At 44.0% G+C, this 20,265-nt stretch overlaps 1 protein-coding gene across 1 annotated transcript in view; it reads left to right on the plus strand.

Moving 5' to 3' along the window:
* Positions 1–20,265, plus strand: part of MEIOC (meiosis specific with coiled-coil domain) — a 127,054-nt gene that overhangs the window by 45,958 nt on the left and 60,831 nt on the right. Inside the window, exons 2-3 of the mRNA XM_056547939.1 lie at positions 11,309–11,457; positions 16,881–16,985. Of these exons, the coding sequence (XP_056403914.1) occupies positions 11,309–11,457; positions 16,881–16,985 (254 nt within the window). The remainder of the gene's footprint in view (positions 1–11,308; positions 11,458–16,880; positions 16,986–20,265) is intronic.

The following is a 20,265-nucleotide window of genomic DNA, read 5'->3' on the forward strand; positions in this document are numbered from 1 at the left end:
TTATGAAAAGGTGAAGTTGGGGTCTACACCAGCATGTTAGTGTAAAAAAATAAATTTTTTACACTGACCTGCTGGTGTTGCCCTATACTTTTCATTTTCACAAGAGGTAAAAGGGAAAAAAGACCCTCTAAATTTGTAATGCAATTTCTCCCGACTACGGAGATACCCTATATGTGGGCGCAAAGTGCTCTGGGGGTGCACAAAAAGGGCCAGAAGGGAGAGTGCACCATGTACATTTGAGGCGATTTGCACAGGGGTGGCTGATTGTTACAGCAGTTCTGACAAACGCAAAACAATAAATATCCATATGTGACCCCATTTTGGAAACTACACCCCTCACGGAATGTAATAAGGGGTGCAGTGAGCATTTACACCCCACTGGCGTATGACAGATTTTTGGAACAGTGGTCTGTGAAAATGAAAAATAAAATTTTTGATTTGCACAGTCCACTGTTTCAAATATCTGTCAAACGCCAGTGGGGTGTAAATGCTCACTGCACCCCTTATTAAATTCCATGAGGGGTATAGTTTCCAAAATGGGGTCACATGTGGGGGGGTCCACTGTTCTGGCACCATAGGGGCTTCCTAAATGGGACATGCCCCCCAAAAATCCTTTCAGAAAAACTCACTCTCCAAAATCCCATTGTCGCTCCTTCCCTTCTGAGCCCTCTACTGCGCCCGCCGAACACTTTACATACGCATATGAGGTATTTCCTTACTCGAGAGAAATTGGGTTACAAATTTTAGGGTGATTTCTCTCCTTTTACCCCTTGTAAAAATTCAAAAATTGGGTCTACAAGAAAATGCGAGTGTAAAAAATGAAGATTTAGAATTTTCTCCTTCACTTTGCTGCTATTCCTGTGAAACACTTAAAGGGTTAAAACACTTACTGAATGTCATTTTGTATACTTTGGGGGGTGCAGTTTTTATAATGGGGTCATTTATGGGGTATTTCTAATATGAAGACCCTTAAAATCCACTTCCAACCTGAACTGGGCCCTGAAAAATTACGATTTTGAAAATCTTGAGAAAAATTGGAAAATTGCTGCGGAACTTTGAAGCCCTCTGGTGTCTTCCAAAAGTAAAAACTTGTCAATTTTTTTATGCAAACAGAAAGTAGACATATTGTATATGTGAATCAATATGTAATTTATTTGGAATATCCATTTTCCTTTCAAGCAGAGACTTTCAAAGTTAGAAAAATGCTAAATTTTCATGAAATTTTTAGATTTTTTACAAAGAAAGGATGCAAATATCAGTGAAATTTTACCAATAACATAAAGTGGAATATGTCACGAAAAAACAAACTCGGAATCAGAATGAAAAGTAAAAGCATTCCAGAGTTATTAATGTTTAAAGTGACAGTGGTCAGATTTTCAAAAAATGCCCAGGTCATGAAGGTGAAAATGGGCTGGGTCATGAAGGGGTTAATGGCGGACATCCGCGTTATCGGGGATGTCGGCCATTACCGGTGGGTCCCTGGCTGTATCAGCAGCCGGAACCCGCCGTGCATGACCCGAGCATCGCTCCGATGCTTGCGGTGATGTATAGGTCGTAAATGTACGTCCTGATGCGTTAAGTACCACCGCACCAGGACGTACATTTACATCCTGCGTCTTTAAGGGGTTAAACCTTATTCCAGGATTCAGATACCATCATGTATATGTTTTCTGCTTACTTTCTAGTTGATCTCTGGGACGGACTATTCATCTTGCATGCTGATTTCAGTATATTTAATGATCACTTCTCCACATGTCAATTCATTATTGGATATATTTGTTTTTCATACAATAAGGATTCTTGTTGCATAAATATCACACTGTGTTTTTGTGCATATAGTACCCCTGAGGACGTCCCGGTAATGTGCATTGAGAACAGTGTAAGGTGACTTACCTGTACCTTTGCGATTTGATATTCTATGATGTGTGGATAGTATAACTATACATAATTTCTAGTGGCCGAAGTGGCCCATGTTGGTTATCCTGTGGTTACTCTGCAGATAGTGATCGTATTGTGAACATATTGGTATTCTGCTGATTACTATGAGGGTAAATCCCATATGCTAATATGATATTTTAGTTTTTTTTTTTTTTACTCCTGGATAGGGTACACTTCCTTATATTTGTGGTGGGTTTTAACATATACCAATAAATAGCTATGTTTTAGGCACTTCCCCCTTTTTTTTAATAATTTGTTATTGCTGGGAATCTCTTTTTATATATAAAGTCAGCATATAACCCTAACAAACTTAAGGTTTGGTCGCCTACCATTTATTGGGCAGAATACTGATCTGGGTTGTATGTTCCGCTATGAAACTTTTGTTGTGTTCACAGAGCAGAAGATTCCCTTTGAGATCCATGGGATTTTGCCGCAAGCTGATTCTACTTGGAATTAAAGGGGTACTCCGGTGAAAAACTTTATATATTTTTTTTTTAAATCAACTAGTACCAGAAAGTTAAACAGATTTGTAAAGTTGTAGGAGTTGGAGAGGCTCTTGTCCGACTACCCACCAAATAAATCCGGGCTACCTAATTAGACACCTATACCCAAGGTGTCAAAATGTAGTTTGTCTGTAGAAATATATATATTAGGGCTCAGGGTTTGAGACAACTGGACATGTAGTAATTCAATTTATTAATAATATGCAATGTGACAATAGGATATAAAATAAATGTAAATAGCAGCAACTGCGTCTCACAGGGCCCTTGTGTAGGCGCAGCACCAACTATTAAAAACTATAACATATGTATAGCATAATGTATAAAATATTAAAAATCCTTATAAAAAATTATTATAAAAATAGAGCCCACCATAAATATATATAGGGAGAGGAATCTGGGTGGGAGAGTCTTAGTCCATCCACAATAGTCAATTATCTCCTCTCTTGAAAAGTCCTGCTAATATAGACAGATTCCGGTATTTTTGTAACCAATAGAAACCATAAGGTTAGTAACCCGTAGCAACCATTCAAATGTGTCCGGCTATAGTGGTAGTTCGCAATTCAACACTTTAGCAGATAATATACTTGCTATTTGCAGACAATGTTCAACGTAAAAGCTTGTGTGCAGTCACTATTAGTATGCATGCATATTTTTACGATACTTTGTATCTCACCGCTTCCGGACACTGATGCGCTGAACTTCACGGGCATGCTGCGATCTCCTCCTGTTGCGCTATGGAATCCCGCAGTGTGTTAACACTGAGTGGCTCTCTTGGCATGAGACAGCATCACCGGAGACTCGGCCGTCTCCCACGGTGGTGATGCTAGAGGTGAAGATCCCCGGGGCTCCGGTTCACGTGGAAAAAAAGGTGTGTTCGAGCGCTCACTCCTGTAGAATAGCCTGGCTGGGATCGTGGCAGTATAGAAGTAGCCGGACACGGTTAAGGATATAATAACCGGATTTTATTTGGATAGATCACAGATAACGCGTTTCGAGGGGTGGGACCTCCTCTTCGTCAGATCAATGATTGGTCTGACAAAGAGGGGGTCCCACCCCTCGAAACGAGTTATCTGTGATCTATCCAAATAAAATCCGGTTATTTTATCCTTAACCATGTCCGGCTACTTCTATACTGCCACGATCCCAGCCAAGCTATTCTACAGGAGTGAGCGCTCGAACACACCTTTTTTCCACGTGAACCGGAGCCCCGGGGATCTTCACCTCTTGCATTCTCCAGACGTCCAGGACGCCACGGTGTGAGCTGCACCCCCTGATTTCACTATTCCCTTTGCAACGGGATACAAGCGCGATATGGTGTTGTGCCCACTGCACAACACCAGAAGGTGAGCAAGTTTTTTTCACCTCTTTGTCTTCGTTATATCTGAAAACTTTTACGGCACATTGTTGCGCTTCCCTTTTGTGTTTCCAATTTTTTCTGCATATCGAGCACGGTGGTGATGCTGGAAGACGGTGGGTTCCGGGTGGTGGTATTGCAGTGGTTCTGCGGGTAAGTACGTAGATATGCCGGTGGCGTCCTTGTGGCAGCGAGGCGCGGATGTCTCCTTTACCAGGTGTCGGTTGATTGACAGTTTGTTTTCCGGTATCGGACTGCTAGTTGCTAAGCAGGACAAGTATACTGGTGGTCTCAAAAGATATTAAGGGGATGCTGGACGCGTTTCAGGATTGTCTCAGTCCTTTCTTCAGCAGCTAAGAATATAGTATATTCTTAGCTGCTGAAGAAAGGACTGAGGCAGTCTGAATTCCTCTCAAAGGGAGGGGGCGTGGCCTCACAGTGCATGTCTCCGCCCCTCCTTCAGTATGCTGTCTGCTTACATCTCCCCTAGCAAAACTACAACTTCCAGCATGTCCTCACTGACAGTAGCGGGACACAAGCTGACAGTGGGAGGATTTTTCCTCCAGTTGTGAGCCCTCAGGGGTGTAGAAAAAAAAAAAAAAAAAATACTTGTCCAAGGGACTAAAGCGGAACACAATCTACTTGTCCGTCGAGAAAATCCACTTGTCCTGGTAAATGAAATAATTTCAACCAAAATAGTATGATACCCCCCACTAAACCACCAGGGATGGATATAAGATCCCTTTAGACACTGCTGTCAACTTTGACAGCGGTGATCTAATGGTTTAATAGCGGCCACGGTGATCGCTGCATGCCAGGCTATTAGTGGCGGGAGAGCTGTAGCTAGCTCCTTTTACACCCCAAGCCCCCCCCCCCCCCCATCTGACCCCTATAACGCCAATTTTTCCATATACAGGGATGTATGAGGGTAATCTTATGTGCCATGATCTGTAGTTTTTATTGGAACCATTTATTATCAAAACTTTTATTAGGAAAGGGGCTTATTCACATATATAAGCACTTTTTAAAATATTTTAATCACTATTTTTCAGTCTTCATAGGGACTTATATATGGAGTCTTTTGATTGGAAACCACTGAATGGCGCTGTGTTACTGGGGGGGGGGGGGGTTCTGCTTCTCCAGTTTATGTGGTGCATTTTATTTACTCCAATTTGTGTGTCAGAAAATGCTGGAAGTTGCATTTAGTTACTAGATAACTACAACACCCAGCATGCCCTGATACAGCATATGGTTGTGTGGGTGTTGCAGCATGTTGCACTGTATAGTAGTACAGTTAAGGTTATTGTGTAACATGCTGGGAGTTGTAGTTTTCGTTCGGGTGAGCTGCAGAGCCATAGGCTGTGTCAAGGAATACTGGGAATTACAGTTAGTAACTACAACTCCCAGCATGCCCTGATGCAGACTACGGCTCTGCAGCTGACCCAAACCAAAACTACAACTCCCAGCATGTTACACTTTATAGTTCTACAGTTTAGGTTATGGTGCAACATGCTGGAAGTTGTAGTTTTGGTTCGGGTGTGTTTGCGTGCATCCGTGGGGCTCTTGGTTGGCGGGCAAGTATGAAGGGGGTGGGATTCTAGTGGTGAAATTTAGTGCGGGTTGCCAGAAACCACTAAAAATTAATTTAAAAAAATAGCACATCTGGCAGCAGCACTTGTCAGTCCGCCCCTGTACAAAACATACATGCATACACATATCATACATACACATATACCGGCCACTGCCCCCTATATTATACATTACATACATACATCATACATCCAGATACATCATACATACATACACCCGCCGCTGCCCCCCATCATACATTACATACACAGACATCATACACACATACACTCAAACCATACATATACACCATACATATGCACACATCATACATACACCTGCCGCTGCCCCCCCATCATACATTACATACACAAATCATATATACACATACACCATACATATGCACACATCATACATACACCCTGACACACCCCGCCTAATTATACATTACATACATATACAACCACCCTTCCCGCCGCCTGAATGCTCGACCTCCTCACCTGAGCTTCACACCCCCCGCTCTACATTACACAAGAAGCAGGGGGAGAGCGAGGACGAACACAGCTCGGTACACATCCCCACACACAGCTCCATCCCCCTCCCCCTGCTCTGTCTCCATAGGACCTAATCTACCACGGAGAGGCTGCAAGTTTGCACGGGGAAAACACAGAGCAGGGGGGAAGGGAGAGAGGAGAGGACGCACTGCATGGGGCTGGGGAGGATTTCTGTGTGTGAAGGAGGACAGACTGCACTGCACACCGGCCGGGGGTGGGTTAGGGGTTCTCTGAGCAGCGCCCCCCCGGCTACTGAAATCAGCTGGGGGCCGCCGCCCCCTCCATACACTCTGAGCGCCGGTGTGAGGTGCAGACTTGCATCGGCTCCTGCACCTCACACGGCATTAAAAAAAGTATGGGGGAAGTCGGTCTGTCCCTGCTAGCCCGATACAGGGCTAAATCTATAAACAATTCACCTGCCCGGCGCCCAAAACTACTTGTCCCAGGCTTTGGGCGATAGGATTTCCACATCCCTGGCCCTGCGCTCACAGCTGTCAATCAAGGAAGTGGGTCCAAGACTCATGGACACAGCAGGACTAGTATGTGTACAAGCAGGCAGGGGGGTAGTTGTTTGACTGGCTTTTTCAGTATGAAATACTGAACATTTTCTAATGAAAGCAATTGCAAACCCTATTGGTTTTGCATGCTTTACAACATAGCAAAAGTTTTTGTATCTGACAGTGCCCATTTAAAGCTTCTGCTCCCTATTATCTCCTTCTTAAGGATTTTTTTTTTCCCTCTTGATCTGCCTTTCTGTACTTCCCCTTGTATCGGGGTTCCCTACTGCTTGTTGCTTATGGAAGTCTCATGGACTCATTTTGCTGATCACAATTCTCCTTTGTTTGCCCTGTCTGCATACCTGGTGTGATAATGCCTTCTTTACATTGTCCTTTCACATCACCTAAATGTGGCTTCTGTGCATTCGGAGCCCTGCGATGCCGTTTATTGTTTATTCTGCTTTACATTGCTATTATTATTTGTATTTAATTTTATGAAAGTAATAAATAGACGATTTACAAAAAAGAATAATGCTTTTGGGAACTTTCAGTGTACCCTACTCCAAAATGAGCCGATCAGAGTCACCTGTTTGAACTTGTTATCACTATAAAAGACACCTGTCCAAAACCATAACAGTCACACTCCAAACTCCACTATGGCCAAGACCAAAGAGCTGTCGAAGGACACCAGAAACAAAATTGCAGACCTGCACCAGGCTGTAAAGACTGAATCTGCAATAGGCCAGCAGCTTGGTGTGAAGAAATCAACTGTGGGAGCAATTATTAGAAAATGGAAGACATAGAAGACCACTGATAATCTCCCTCGATCTGGGGCTCTACTCAATATCTCACACCGTGGTGTCAAAATGATCACAAGAATGGTGAGCAAAAATCCCAGAGCCACACGGGGGTACCCAGTGAATGACCTGCATAGAGCTGGGACCAAAGTAACAAAGGCTACCATCAGTAACACACTATACCGCCAGGGACTCAAATCATGCAGTGCCAGACTTGTCCCCCTTTTTAAGCCAGTACATGTCCGCGCCCGTCTGAAGTTTGCTAGAGAGCATTTGGATGATCCAGAAGAGTATTGGGAGAATGTCATATGGTCAGATGAAACAAAGTAGAACTTTTTGGTAAAAACTCGACTCGTCGTGTTTGGAGGAGAAAGAATGCCAAGTTGCATCCAAAGAACACCATACCTACTGTGAAGCATAGGGGTGGAAACATCATGCTTTGGGGCTGTTTTTCTGCTAAGGGACCGGGACGACTGTTCGGGGAAAGGAAAGAATAAATGGGGCCATGTATCATGAGATTTTGAGCAAGGGCATTGAAGATGAAACTGGGATGAGGCTGGGTCTTTCAGCATGACAATGATCCCAAACACACCGCCCAGGCAACAAAGGAGTGGTTTCGTAAGAAGCATTTCAAGGTCCGAGAGTGGCATAGCCAGTCTCCAGATCTCAACCGCATAGAAAACCTTTGGAGGGCGTTGAAAGTCTGTGTCGCCCAGCGACAGCCCCAAAACATCACTGCTCTAGAGGAGATCTGCATGGAGGAATGGGCCGAATTACCAGCAACTGTGTGTGAAAACCTTGTGAAGACTTACAGAAAACATTTGACCTCTGTCATTGCCAACATAGGATATATAACAAAGTACTGAGATGAACTTTTGTTATTGACCAAATAATTATTTTCCACCATAATTTGTAAATAAATTCTTTAACCCCTTAAGGACCCAGCCCATTTTCACGCCCCCTCCCATAGACTTGAATTGAGGGGGCAGGCCTTGACGTCACGAGGGGTGGAGCCATGATGTCAGAATGCTGCGGACCCTGTATTGCCCGTCATTACGCACAGAGCGAGTTTGCTCTGTGCAGTAATGACAGCGGGGTGCAAAAGCCAAGATCCCGGGGGTCCCCAGCGGCGGGATAGGGGATAAGATGTCTTGGGGCGGAGTACCCCTTTAAGGACCCGAGTATTTTTTTTTTTTTTTTTGCACGTCTGACCACTGTCACTTTAAACAGTAATAACTCTGGGATGCTTTTACTTATGAATTTGATTCCGAGATTGTTTTTGGTGACATATTCTACTTTAACATAGTGGTACATTTTCATCGATGTTTGCATAATTTCTTGGTGAAAAATTCCAAAATTGCATGAAAAATTTGAAAAATTTTGCATTTTTCTAACTTGAAAGCGCTCTGCTTGTAAGGAAAATAGACATACCTAATAAATTAAATATTGATTCACATATACAATATGTCTACTTTATGTTGGCATCATAAAGTTGACATGTTTTTATTCTTGGAAGACATCAAAGGGCTTCAAAGTTCACCAGCAATTTTCCAATTTTTAATTTTCCATTTGCCCATTATAAAAACTGCACCCCTCAAAGTATTAAAAATTACATTCAGAAAGTTTGTTAACCCTTTAGGTGTTTCACAGGAATAGCAGCAAAGTGAAGGAGAAAATTCTTAATCTTCATTTTTTTACACTCTCATGTTCTTGTAGACCCAGTTTTTTTATTTTTACAACGGATAAAAGGAGTAAAAGCCTACCCAATATTTGTAACCCCATTTCTCTCGAGTAAGGAAATACCTCATATGTGAACGTAATGTGTTCGGTGGGCGCAGTAAATTGCTCAGAAAGGAAGTGACAATGGGATTTTGGAGAGTGAATTTTGCTGAAAATAGTTTTCTGGGGGCATGTCACATTTAGGAAGCCGCTATGGTGCCATAAAAGCAAAAAAAAAAACCTCAATTGGCACACTATTTTGGAAACCACACCCCTCAAGGCACGTAGGTGTTTGATGACTTTTCGTTAAAGTCGGATGTGTAAATGAAATTTTTTTTTCACTAAAATGCAGTCTCCCCCCCCCCCCCCCCCCCCCAAATTAAAAATTTCTACAAGAGGTTATAGGGGAAAATGCCCCCCAAAATGTGTAACCCCATTTCTACTGAGTATGGAAATACCCCATGTGTGGATGTCAAGTGCTCTGCTGGCGCACTACAATGCTCAGGAGTGGAGCGCTGTTGAGCTTTTGGACAGAGAATTTGTTTGGAATGGAAGTCGAGGGCCATGTGCGGTTAGAAAGCCCCCCCTGTGGTGCCAGAACAGTTAACCCCCCACATGTGACCCCATTTTGGAAACTACACCCCTCACAGAATTTAATAAGGGGTGCAGTGAGCATTTTTCCCCCACTGGCGTTTGACAGATCTTTGGAACAGTGAGCTGTGCAAATGAAAAATTAAAATTTTCATTTTCACGGACCACTGTTAAAAAAAAAATCTGTCAGACACCTGTGGGGCATAAATGCTCACTGTACCCCTTATTAAATTATGTGAGGGGTGTAGTTTCCAAAATGGGGTCACTGTTCTGGCACCACGGGGGGGGGCTTTGTAAACGCACATGGCCCTCGACTTCCATTCCAAACAAATTCTCTGTCCAAAAGCTCAACAGCGCTCCTTCCCTTCTGAGCATTGTAGTGCGAACTTTAACCCCCTCCCACTCCTGATCTGCTATTGGTCGGTCACTTCTGACCGACCAATAGGAAGGGTGGCACCCCCGATTCCCCTTATTTTCCGGGTCACCGGAGACCCATATGACCTGGAATCGGCGCAGATCGCTGGTCGGAATTGACTTGGGGGGGGGGGGGGGGGGGGTTCTCAGGACCACCACAGGGGTTTGCACGGGGTGCCTGCTGAATGATTTCAGGAAATTAGGAACTTCGTCAGGAAATTCCCTTAGCAGAAAAGGCCGGAACAGACATTTTCGGTCGATGATTTTTAACCACCAAAATTTCAGTGAATCCCTAATATATATTATTTTTTATAAATACTATTGTGTAACAACATTTGCAAAGGGTCACTTTTCTGTGTAAAATCTTTTTTTGCTACAGCATAAAGGGGAGATTTATCATTGCATTAAGAGTTTATTTTTTGCTTACTCTGGCCAGACAAAATATTGCATGTGCACCTAAGCACCTAAAGTAGCAAACAGCCTTACATAAGCAACTTTCACATTTTACTTGACACAAATTTATGAATTTTGAATGTCACACGTAGGTATAAAAAAAGTCACAAACCACTCCAAAATGTCACAAGTCAAAGCCAGGTCAGACCTGGCTTAGGGAGCTTTCACACTATGTAAAGTACCCGTTATATAACGCCTGTTATAAAATCGTGGGCAATCGTGGGGTTAAATGGCCATTAGAAAATCCCTAACGTACGTTAGAAAAATCCCATAGACTATAATGGGATTTTCTAATAGCCGTTTTAACACATTATCCCCCGTTATTAATAACGGACGTTATTTTGGGACGTGCGATTGAACGGGAGAAATAGTGCATGCACTATTTCTCCCGTTACTATCTCCCGTCATAAAATAACGTCCGTTATTAATAACGGACGATAACGGGTTAAAACGTCTATTAGAAAAATCCCATAGACTATAATGGGATTTTCTAACGTACGATAGGGATTTTCTAATGGCCATTTAACCCTGCAATTGCCCACGATTTTATAACGGGCATTATATAACGGGTACTTTTCATAGTGTGAAAGCTCCCTTATTACAGAACTGCCTTTTGTAAGGCACTTTTAAAAAAAATCTCACAAAAAGTCGCAGAGATACAAAATGGTGTTCTAAAATTATATATTGTTTTTTGCTTATGTGCACCAATTTTATCAACCCCCCCCCCATATAGTAAAAGCACACCCCCATTGAAAGCAAAAAAAAAATAAAAAATACTTAAACTCACTTTCCAAAGACAACAATGATAAATCTCCCTCATATTATTTTACTTGCTGACATAATTGTTTCCATAAAAAATAATTGCTTATTAATTGTACACACAACTATTTCCTTAAAATAATGTGTAAAACTTTTACAGAGTGAGGATCTATTCAGCTTATATGGTTATCGTGGACCTTCTCTTACAAACCACTCTACAAACTGTGATGAATCTTCCATGTTCTACACCCCTTGGTCTACGTACCCTTATGAAATAAAGCCAACAGCTTCAACACAGGCCAAGACCAAGTGAGTTTATACTCTGTTACATACTTTGAACCGCCATAAATATAAGGAATTCGGTCAGTTTAATGTATGTTTTCACATTTGGGAGAAAAATTTTATTAGCGTTTATTTATTTTCTTATGAAAACCTAGAACATAACGAGACATGTTACTGTTGGGCAGTTACTCAGATGCAACTGCTGATTTAATAGTGCTGCATCTTCTACAGGAATTCTTGGGGGGAATTTATCAATGTGGGGTTGCCCATAGCAACCAATCAGCTTGATTCTTTCATTTTTAACAAGGCCTCTGCAAAATGATCTGATTGGTTGCTATGGACTACTGGGCAACTTTTTCTCTGGACAGGTTTTGATAAATCTCCCCCATATGTCTGTGTGCAATCGTGTTTTTTTTTTCTTTTTCTGTTTTTTGCCCTATGTGCGCCAAATTTATCAAAACAGCGCAGACTTTAATAACTTTTGCACAATTGAAAAATGACCTCAGATCTTGCTGTAGGATGTCACTTTTCTAAGGTAAGGCAAAAGTGTTATGAATTTGTTTTTATTTTTTAACATTTGCACATTATTTTTGCATATTATTTTTGCACCTTTTATAAAAAAAAAAGGTGTAGTTAATAAATCTCGTCCACTCCTTAGTCAAGAATGAAGCACTGCATTTAACAGTCACTTTTGCCAAAGTTGTTTTGGAAAGCAATGATTAATCTCCCCTTTGGTGTAAACAAAGTGCAGCAAGCAAAACCAGTCCCAAAAGTGATCCTTTTATTTGGCTAAAAGCCATCAGCCTTTCTGGAAATGTCATTATTAAAGGGGTATTCTGGGCAAAGGATAGGGGGATAAGATGTCTGATCGTTTAGGGCCCGCTGCTCGTACCCCCTCGATCTACCTGCAGTCACCGCATTCTATGCGGGGCTGCATCTCCAGTTTCAGAAACCTCTGGGTTTCCGAGACTGGGGACGTGACGTCACGCCACGCCCCCTCCATTCAGGTCTATGGGAGGGGGCGTGATGGCCCGGAATACCCCTTTAAGTTAATGGGCAAAATGATTGCTATGACATTTTGTGCTACACCCAAATGAAAGTCACTAGAGAGTTTAGCTTCTTTCAGAAAATAATCCTCTAGAAATTCCTGACTTAAAGTGGAACTCCGCACGTATACATCTTATCCGCTCCATGCCAGATGACAGGCGAGCACACCTGTCACACCCCCTCCATTCATGTCTATGGGAGGAGGCGTGACTTATGTACTAGCCGTCACGCCCCCTCCCTTAGACATGAATGGAGGTGGTGTGGTGTGACGTCACGAACACGGAAGCTCCAAGCTTACATGTTCAGAACACTGCAGCACCAGCCCGGAGATCGCTGGGGAGGTCCCAGCCGCTGGACCCCCCCTTGATCAGACATATTATTCACTATCCTTTGGATAGGAATTAGATTTCTGGAGGCGGAGTATCCCTTTAATGATCTGGATGTCTACTTCAAGCATGTTTTTTTAGTTGATGCAGAGGCAGACCTGTCATTTGTCATATCATATTTGTTGAAAGGAGGAGCTTTATGTAGCTCTTATAACTTACAGTTAGTGTCCTAGAAGTATTGCAGCATTTATGTACACATAACCTTGTTTTGGGAGTCAGGTAATTAGAAGGAAGATCTAAAAGCGAGGCTATAAGTAAGATTGTTCACAAGACATTCTGTGCGCACATTAAACATATGGGAGTTTACCTTAAAGGGGTATTCCAGGATATTTTTATATATAGTGTCTGTACCTGTGTGTGACGGTTTTCTCACAATTCTGTGATTTTCACCCCAATATTTATGTTTAACAGCATACAAAATGACTGTTGTCTCAGATTTTTCCCAGTTTGCAATGCGGCCGAGACCTGACTCACTAGTCAGCTGATGACAGGGAACCTGTCTGCTTCAATGGGTGGAGGGATCGCTTGGTGGGAGAGAGATCAATCTGCAACTAATGCAATTCAAAGTCTTTTGAATGGATGCAGCTCATTTTTCAATGGGTAGGATGGCTGATATGTGGGAGGGAGGAAGATGGAATTGTGGGATTTGTAGTCAAAAAAAAAAAGGAAGGAAATACCAGTTCCCAAAAAGCTTACCACAGTATTATGGTAATCTCACAACATAGCTATTTAGCTCCAAGACAAGCGCAGATCCTTCTTAAAGGGGTACTCCGGTGGTCAACCTGTTTTTGACTTACCCTATTTTTTTGTTTAATTTCTATTCTTGTTTTTTAGGCTACTCTATTTCCTGTCTTTGTTGTCTTTTTATCCCCCCACTTTGTTTTCCTATCTTTGCTTCTATTTCTTGTTTCTTGCTGTGCTGAAAACTACAAATCCCAGCATGCCACATGCCTTGCTGGTTTGGGGTGGCTCCTTTATTTATTTATTTATTTTTGTTCCACCCTTTACCCATCCTACTCTTTTTCCCGGGTCGGCCACAGCACACTAATATAATCATCCCTGGTTGGGATACACTGGCATACACACACAAAAGGGACTACAACTCCCAGCATGTGTCATTCAGGAGTCTTCAGTCTGTGGTATTACACCAGCATGCTGCCTCTGTAGTCTCCTGGGGGTTGTAGTTCACCACACCTCTATAGGGCATACACTAGTGTTTCCCAACCAGGGTGCCCCCAGTTGTTGCAAAACTACTACTACCAGCATGCCTGGACAGCCAAAAGCTGTCGTCCCCCCCCCCCCCCATCACACATAGAAATCATCCCCAGTCCGAGATTTATTCCCCTGCAGTCTATACATCCCCAGCACATGCACGTTGTTATCCTCCCCTTCAGATAACATTCTTATCATCTCTGTCTTCTTTCTCCCTTGTGGACCTGTGTCCTCAGAAGACAAAGCAGGGGGAGGGGAGATGTGGACCTGTGTACTAGGGATCGACCGATATCGTTTTTTTAGGGCCGATACCGATAATCGGTGCAGGTTAGGGCCGATAACTTATACCGATATTCCGGTATAAGTTATCGGCTATTTAACCCCCTGCGACACCGCTGCAGATCATTGATTTAAAGCGGGCGCTTTAAATCAATGATCTGCAGTGGCTTTTGCGGGGCCATAGGCCGCCGCCGCCGCCACCTGCTTCTCTCCCCCTACTTGTCAGGATGGTCCGGGCCATCCATCCTTCCTTCCTGTAGTGTCCGGGGGCGTTCCGGGTGAAGAGTGAACCGATCCGGGCTGTCCTTCTTCTCCGGCGGTCATCTTCTCCACTCCGGGCAGGCTCCGGCCTAGTACGCTGCATAGACGCCGCTGCGCAGTGACGCCCGTGCGCAGCGACGCACCTGACATCACGGCGTAGTGGCGTCTATGCAGTGTACTAGGCCGGAGCCTGCCCGGAGTGGAGAAGATGACCGCCGGAGAAGAAGGACAGCCCGGACCGGTTCACTCTTCACCCGGAATGCCCCCGGACACTACAGGAAGGAAGGATGGATGGCCCGGACCACCCCCATTACGGGTAAGTTTAATTTTTTTATTGACTCGGAGGGTGGGGGAGGGGCCCGACCGGTATAGCGGTATGGGCAAAATCCATACCGGTATACCGCCCAGCATCACGGTGGGGGGTGCGGTGCAGTGGGTCGGGGGGGTGTGGCGGGTCGGGGGGGGGGGGGGTGGCGGTCGCGGTGGGGGCGGGGCATTGTCGGCTTATCGGCAAGGTAATTGCCGATACCGATAATGCCCAAAATCGTGATTATCGGCCGATAATATTGGCCATACCGATAATCGGTCGATCCCTACTGTGTACATCCTCTCTCTCCCCCTGCTCTACCTTCTTTCTCTCATGCAGATCTGTGACCACCAGGAGGGGGAGATGAGGGGGCGTGGCTTATCTCTCTCATGCAGTTCTGAAAGAACAGAGAGAAAAAAAGCCATAACATGTTGTCCACAGCCTAATCCTAACATGTGGACAACAGTAAGAGATCCAACACAGAACTACAGAACTTCCTGGCCCACAAACAGGTAAGAAAAGAAGACACATGCTACACAAACATATAATACATGTCAATTGCAAAAATCATGAACATTAAAAGAAGAAGCAATATAGCCAAAAATCTTAACCACCGGAGTACCCCTTTAAGCATGTCCATTACTGTCTGCCAGGTATGTACTAAAATCACCTTATGGTGGAAAACCCCTTTAATTTGGCTGTGTACACAAGGCTAAATCCCATAACAGGGCAACAAGTTATTTCAAATGATAGTAGCGCTTTAAGGGGTTAAAGGAGTACTCTGCCCCTAGACATGATAAGTATAAGCCTAGGGGGATGTTTTCAGCACGAAAAATGGTGCTGAAAAACTCGGCTTATACTTGAGTATATACGGTAAACAGATTTGTAAATGACTTCTATAAAAAAAACTTTACCCTTCTAGTTCTTTTCTAGCAGCTGTATGCTACAGAGAAAATTATTTTCTTTTTCAATTTCTTTTTTGTCTTGTCCACAGCTCTCTCTGCTGACCTCTCTGTCCGTGCATAGGTTTGCAATAGAAATTCTCTCCTGCTTTGGCATAAGGTGTCAGCAGAGGGCACTGTGGACAAGACAAAAAATAAATTTAAAAAGAAAAGAATTTCCTCCTGTATCGTACAGCTGCTAAAAAGTGCTGGAAGGATAAAGATTTTTTAATAGAAGTCATGTACAAATCTGTTTGAGGCCCCGTTCACACGACGGAATTGCCGCGGAATTTCCGGGCGCAATTCCGCGGTGTGAACTTTAACATTAGTGTGAATGGGATTCCGCGAGCACTGCATAGCCGTCAATGGTGACGGCTCAGTGCCCTGCGGCCCTAGCGCGAATTCAGACGCGAGAATTCCGTAGTGTGAACGGGGCCTAACTTTCTGTCACCAGTTGATTAAAAAAAATAATAATAATAATAATGTTTTCCACCGGAGTACCCCTTTAAGGTTATGCCACAAAAGGATATATATATGTTAAGGAAAGTTCTGAAAGATATCTAATATCAATAAATTCCATGAACAATACATTGGCTCTGTTGCTAAACCAATTAATTTGTATATACGCTGTAATAGCTAGCATTATACCTAAAAGTTAGATTTTTTTTACACCAAAGAGCTCTGCAGGTTAAATACTCTGGATGTACTCATTTTAGCAAATAAACTTAACTCTTTAATCCCTTACTGTTACTATTTAGAACAATTTACGTCTAAGCTGTTTTCTCCAGATTCAGCTGTGCTATGTATAGTATATGTTTTGCTTTTTTTATACCAAATTTTATAAAAATTTTGTTTTATAAAATCTTTTCGAAGTTAGTTATTTTATACAAATGTTCAAATATTCATGCAAGGCTCATTTGAGAGTTTGCTGTTTGGGCTCTGGTCACCTTTTTTTTATTTTTTTTTTATTTTATATAAGATGTAAGACAATTAACTGATTTATTGTTAACTCACTAGGGTTCAGACTGAAAAGAGCAAGTATGGAAGTGAAGCAGATCTTTATGGCCTAGTGTCCAATATTCTAGATGAGCCAAACAAAGCACAGTCATTTGTAGATGGAGAGTAAGTATTGAATTCATAAGGGTTCTGATATTTAAATGTGCACTGTCAGATTCAAAAAAAAATTGTATGTTGTAAATTTTGGCAAAACATTAACCTTTCTAATATACATAATTAAAAAAAATATATTTCTTTTTATAGAAATTATGGCTTGTAAAAAGCACCACTAGGGTTCCCCATTTAATCCAGAAAGTAATCCTGTCCGGCTTCATCTTTGTCCAAGCTGAAGCACAGGCAAGGACAAAGTCCAGTAAGTGAGAGGGAGACTAGCAGTCCTCTGTTATAAGTTCTGTTAGACTGCAGCATGAAAACAGAGAGGAGAAGCCTGCAGTTATTGGATAAGGAGACGCAGCACTGCAGAGCAGACTCAGGGAGAAAGCCGAGTCATGCAGAGTGAGGGACACACCCCCTCCAAAGCACAGAATGACAAACCAAGTGAGCAACAGATAGAAGGTATTTGTGAAAGAAATATAGGTGCTATACACATAAATAATTCCATGCATGTGAGAGCATTTTTTATTAGGCTCCTGTTCCAGCCTATCCACCAGCGGCCCAGAACAAGCAATCCGTACCCCAGCATATCCCTGCGTAGCTGAGTCTAAGGTGCTTCCCTTTGTTTATCACCATAATCTGCTTAATTGCCATACAGACTTAGCTTTTAGGGATCCAGGTTGCATCTGCAGGGCCATGGGAAGGGGTACAGACACAGGTTGGTAGGGTAAAACCTACACAACACCTGCTAATTGAGAGGTAGAAAAGCAATGTCAACTATTCGGTGTGATAGCTAAGAGGCTTGTTAGGGAGAGAAAAACAAACAAACAGAAAGATGATGTCAGAAGCCTCAAGGGGACCTCAGGGACTAAGAGGGGCATTTACTAAGGGGTTTAGTCATTTTTTTCTGACTATTTTTGGCGCAAAATTGTCGCAATTGCGTCTACCCTATAAATTGTGCGACTTTCTCTAGCAAGAGCTAGAAAGTCAAAATTTTTTTTTTCCGCTTAATTTACGCAAGTTTTCAGTTTTTACTTGCAGTGGTCAGGAATTTATTAACTGAGACAGTCGCAGTTGCGCAATAAACTGTCGCAACTGCCGTAAAAATTGACTAAATTTACTCCAACATGGTGCAGGAAAAGCTACTGCTGCCTGTGCTCCGACATACTTTCTCCCCGCTACCCTCACTGCGCTACCGGGACACTGCAGTGATTTACATCTCCCCCCCCTCTCACCTGCCAGCGCCACACAACTCCCATCTGTCTGCTGTTGCAAGACTACAAGTCCCAGCATGCCCTTACAGTGAGGACACGCTGGGAGTTGTAGTCTTGTAGCAGCGGGAGCTGAGCGGCGCGGGCGGGAGACAAGGGGGGGGGGGGGGCTTGCGGGGAGGCCGTATGAGGAGCCCAGGCAGCTGCACTGTAATCTCAGCCCGGGCTCCTGCCCTGAGAGCCAAAGGCTTTGGCTGTCAGGGCATGCTGGGTGTTGTAGTTTTGCAACAGCTAGAGGGCCACAGTTTGCAGACCACTGGTGTGTGGTCTGTAAACTGTAGTCCTCCAGCTGTTGCAAAACTAATCAGCTGAAGGGGACCGGCGAAAACGTTCACTTACCCTTCCGAGGCTCCAGCGACGATCGCTGACGGAGATCGTCGCGCGGCAGTGTCGTGCAGCGCTGGATCCTACGGAAGCCGGTAAGTTGCCCAAGCTTCCCAATCAGGGTGCCTCCAAATGTTGCTAGACTACAACTCCCAGCATGCCTGGACACCCTTTGGCTGTCCAGGCATGCTGGGAGTTGTAGTTTTGCAACAGCTGGAGGCACCCTTGTTGGGAAACACTGGCCTAAAACAGTGTTTCCCAACCAGGGTGCCTCCAGATGTTGCAAGACTACAACTCCCAGCATTCCTGGACAGCCATTGGCTGTCCAGGCATGCTGGGAGTTGTAGTTTTGCAACAGCTGGAGGGCCACAGTTTGCAGACCACTGGTTTGTGGTCTGTAAACTGTAGTCCTCCAGCTGTTGCAAAACTAAACAGCTGAAGGGGACCGGCGAAGACGTTCACTTACCATTCCGAGGCTCCAGCGACGATCGCTGTCGGAGATCGTCACGCGGCAGTGTCGTGCAGCGCTGGATCCTACGGAAGACGGTAAGTTGCCCAAGCTTCCCAACCAGGGTGCCTCCAGATGTTGTAAGACTACAACTCCCAGCATGCCTGGACAGCCTTTGGCTGTCCAGGCATGCTGGGAGTTGTAGTTTTGCAACATCTGGAGGCACCCTGGTTGTGAAACACTGTTTTAGGCCAGTGTTTCCCAACCAGGGTGCCTCCAGATGTTGCAAGACTACAACTCCCAGCATGCCTGGACAGCCAAAGGCTGTCTAGGCATGCTGGGAGTTGTAGTTTTGCAACATCTGGAGACACCCTGGTTGGGAAACACTGTTTTAGGCCAGTGTTTCCCAACCAGGGTGCCTCCAGATGTTGCAAGACTACAACTCCCAGCATGCCTGGACAGCCAAAGGCTGTCTAGGCATGCTGGGAGTTGTAGTCTTGCAACATCTGGAGGCACCCTGGTTGGGAAACACTGTTTTAGGCCAGTGTTTCCCAACCAGGTTGCCTCCAGATGTTGCAAGACTACAACTCCCAGCATGCCTAGACAGCCTTTGGCTGTCCAGGCATGCTGGGAGTTGTAGTCTTGCAACATCTGGAGGCACCCTGGTTGGGAAACACTGGCCTAAAACAGTGTTTCCCAACCAGGGTGCCTCCAGATGTTGCAAGACTGGTAAACACTGTGCCCGGCCTCCGCCCCACCTTACTGTAAGGGCATGCTGGGAGTTGTAGTCCTGCAGCTGGGGGCAGGGGACAAGCTTGTCACTTGCCCACACATCTCCTGCACCACACAACTACAACTCCCAGCATGTCCTTACTGTAAGGGCATGCTGGCAGTTGTAGTCGTGCGGGGCGGGAGATGTGTGAGCAGGTGATAATAAATGTACTATCCTATTTTTTTTTTTTTCTTCTCATTTCAGATCCGTGTATCCTGTGGACTCCTTCGGATTCGGTGGACTACTTCGATGACCAGCGTTTTTCTTTGTTTGATTTTAATAAAATGGTTAACGAGGGCTTGTGGGGGAGTGTTTTTTGTAATAAAATTCTTTTAAAACCTGTTGTGTTTTTCCTTACTTTACTAGACAGGCTTAGTAGTGGAAGCTGTCTTATAGACGGAGTCCATTACTAACCTGGGCTTAGCGTTAGCCACAAAAACAGCTAGCGCTAACCCCCTATTATTACCCCGGTACCCA

Source organism: Hyla sarda, chromosome 12 (genome assembly GCF_029499605.1).
Source record: "Hyla sarda isolate aHylSar1 chromosome 12, aHylSar1.hap1, whole genome shotgun sequence".
In the NCBI taxonomy this organism is placed as follows: domain Eukaryota; kingdom Metazoa; phylum Chordata; class Amphibia; order Anura; family Hylidae; genus Hyla; species Hyla sarda.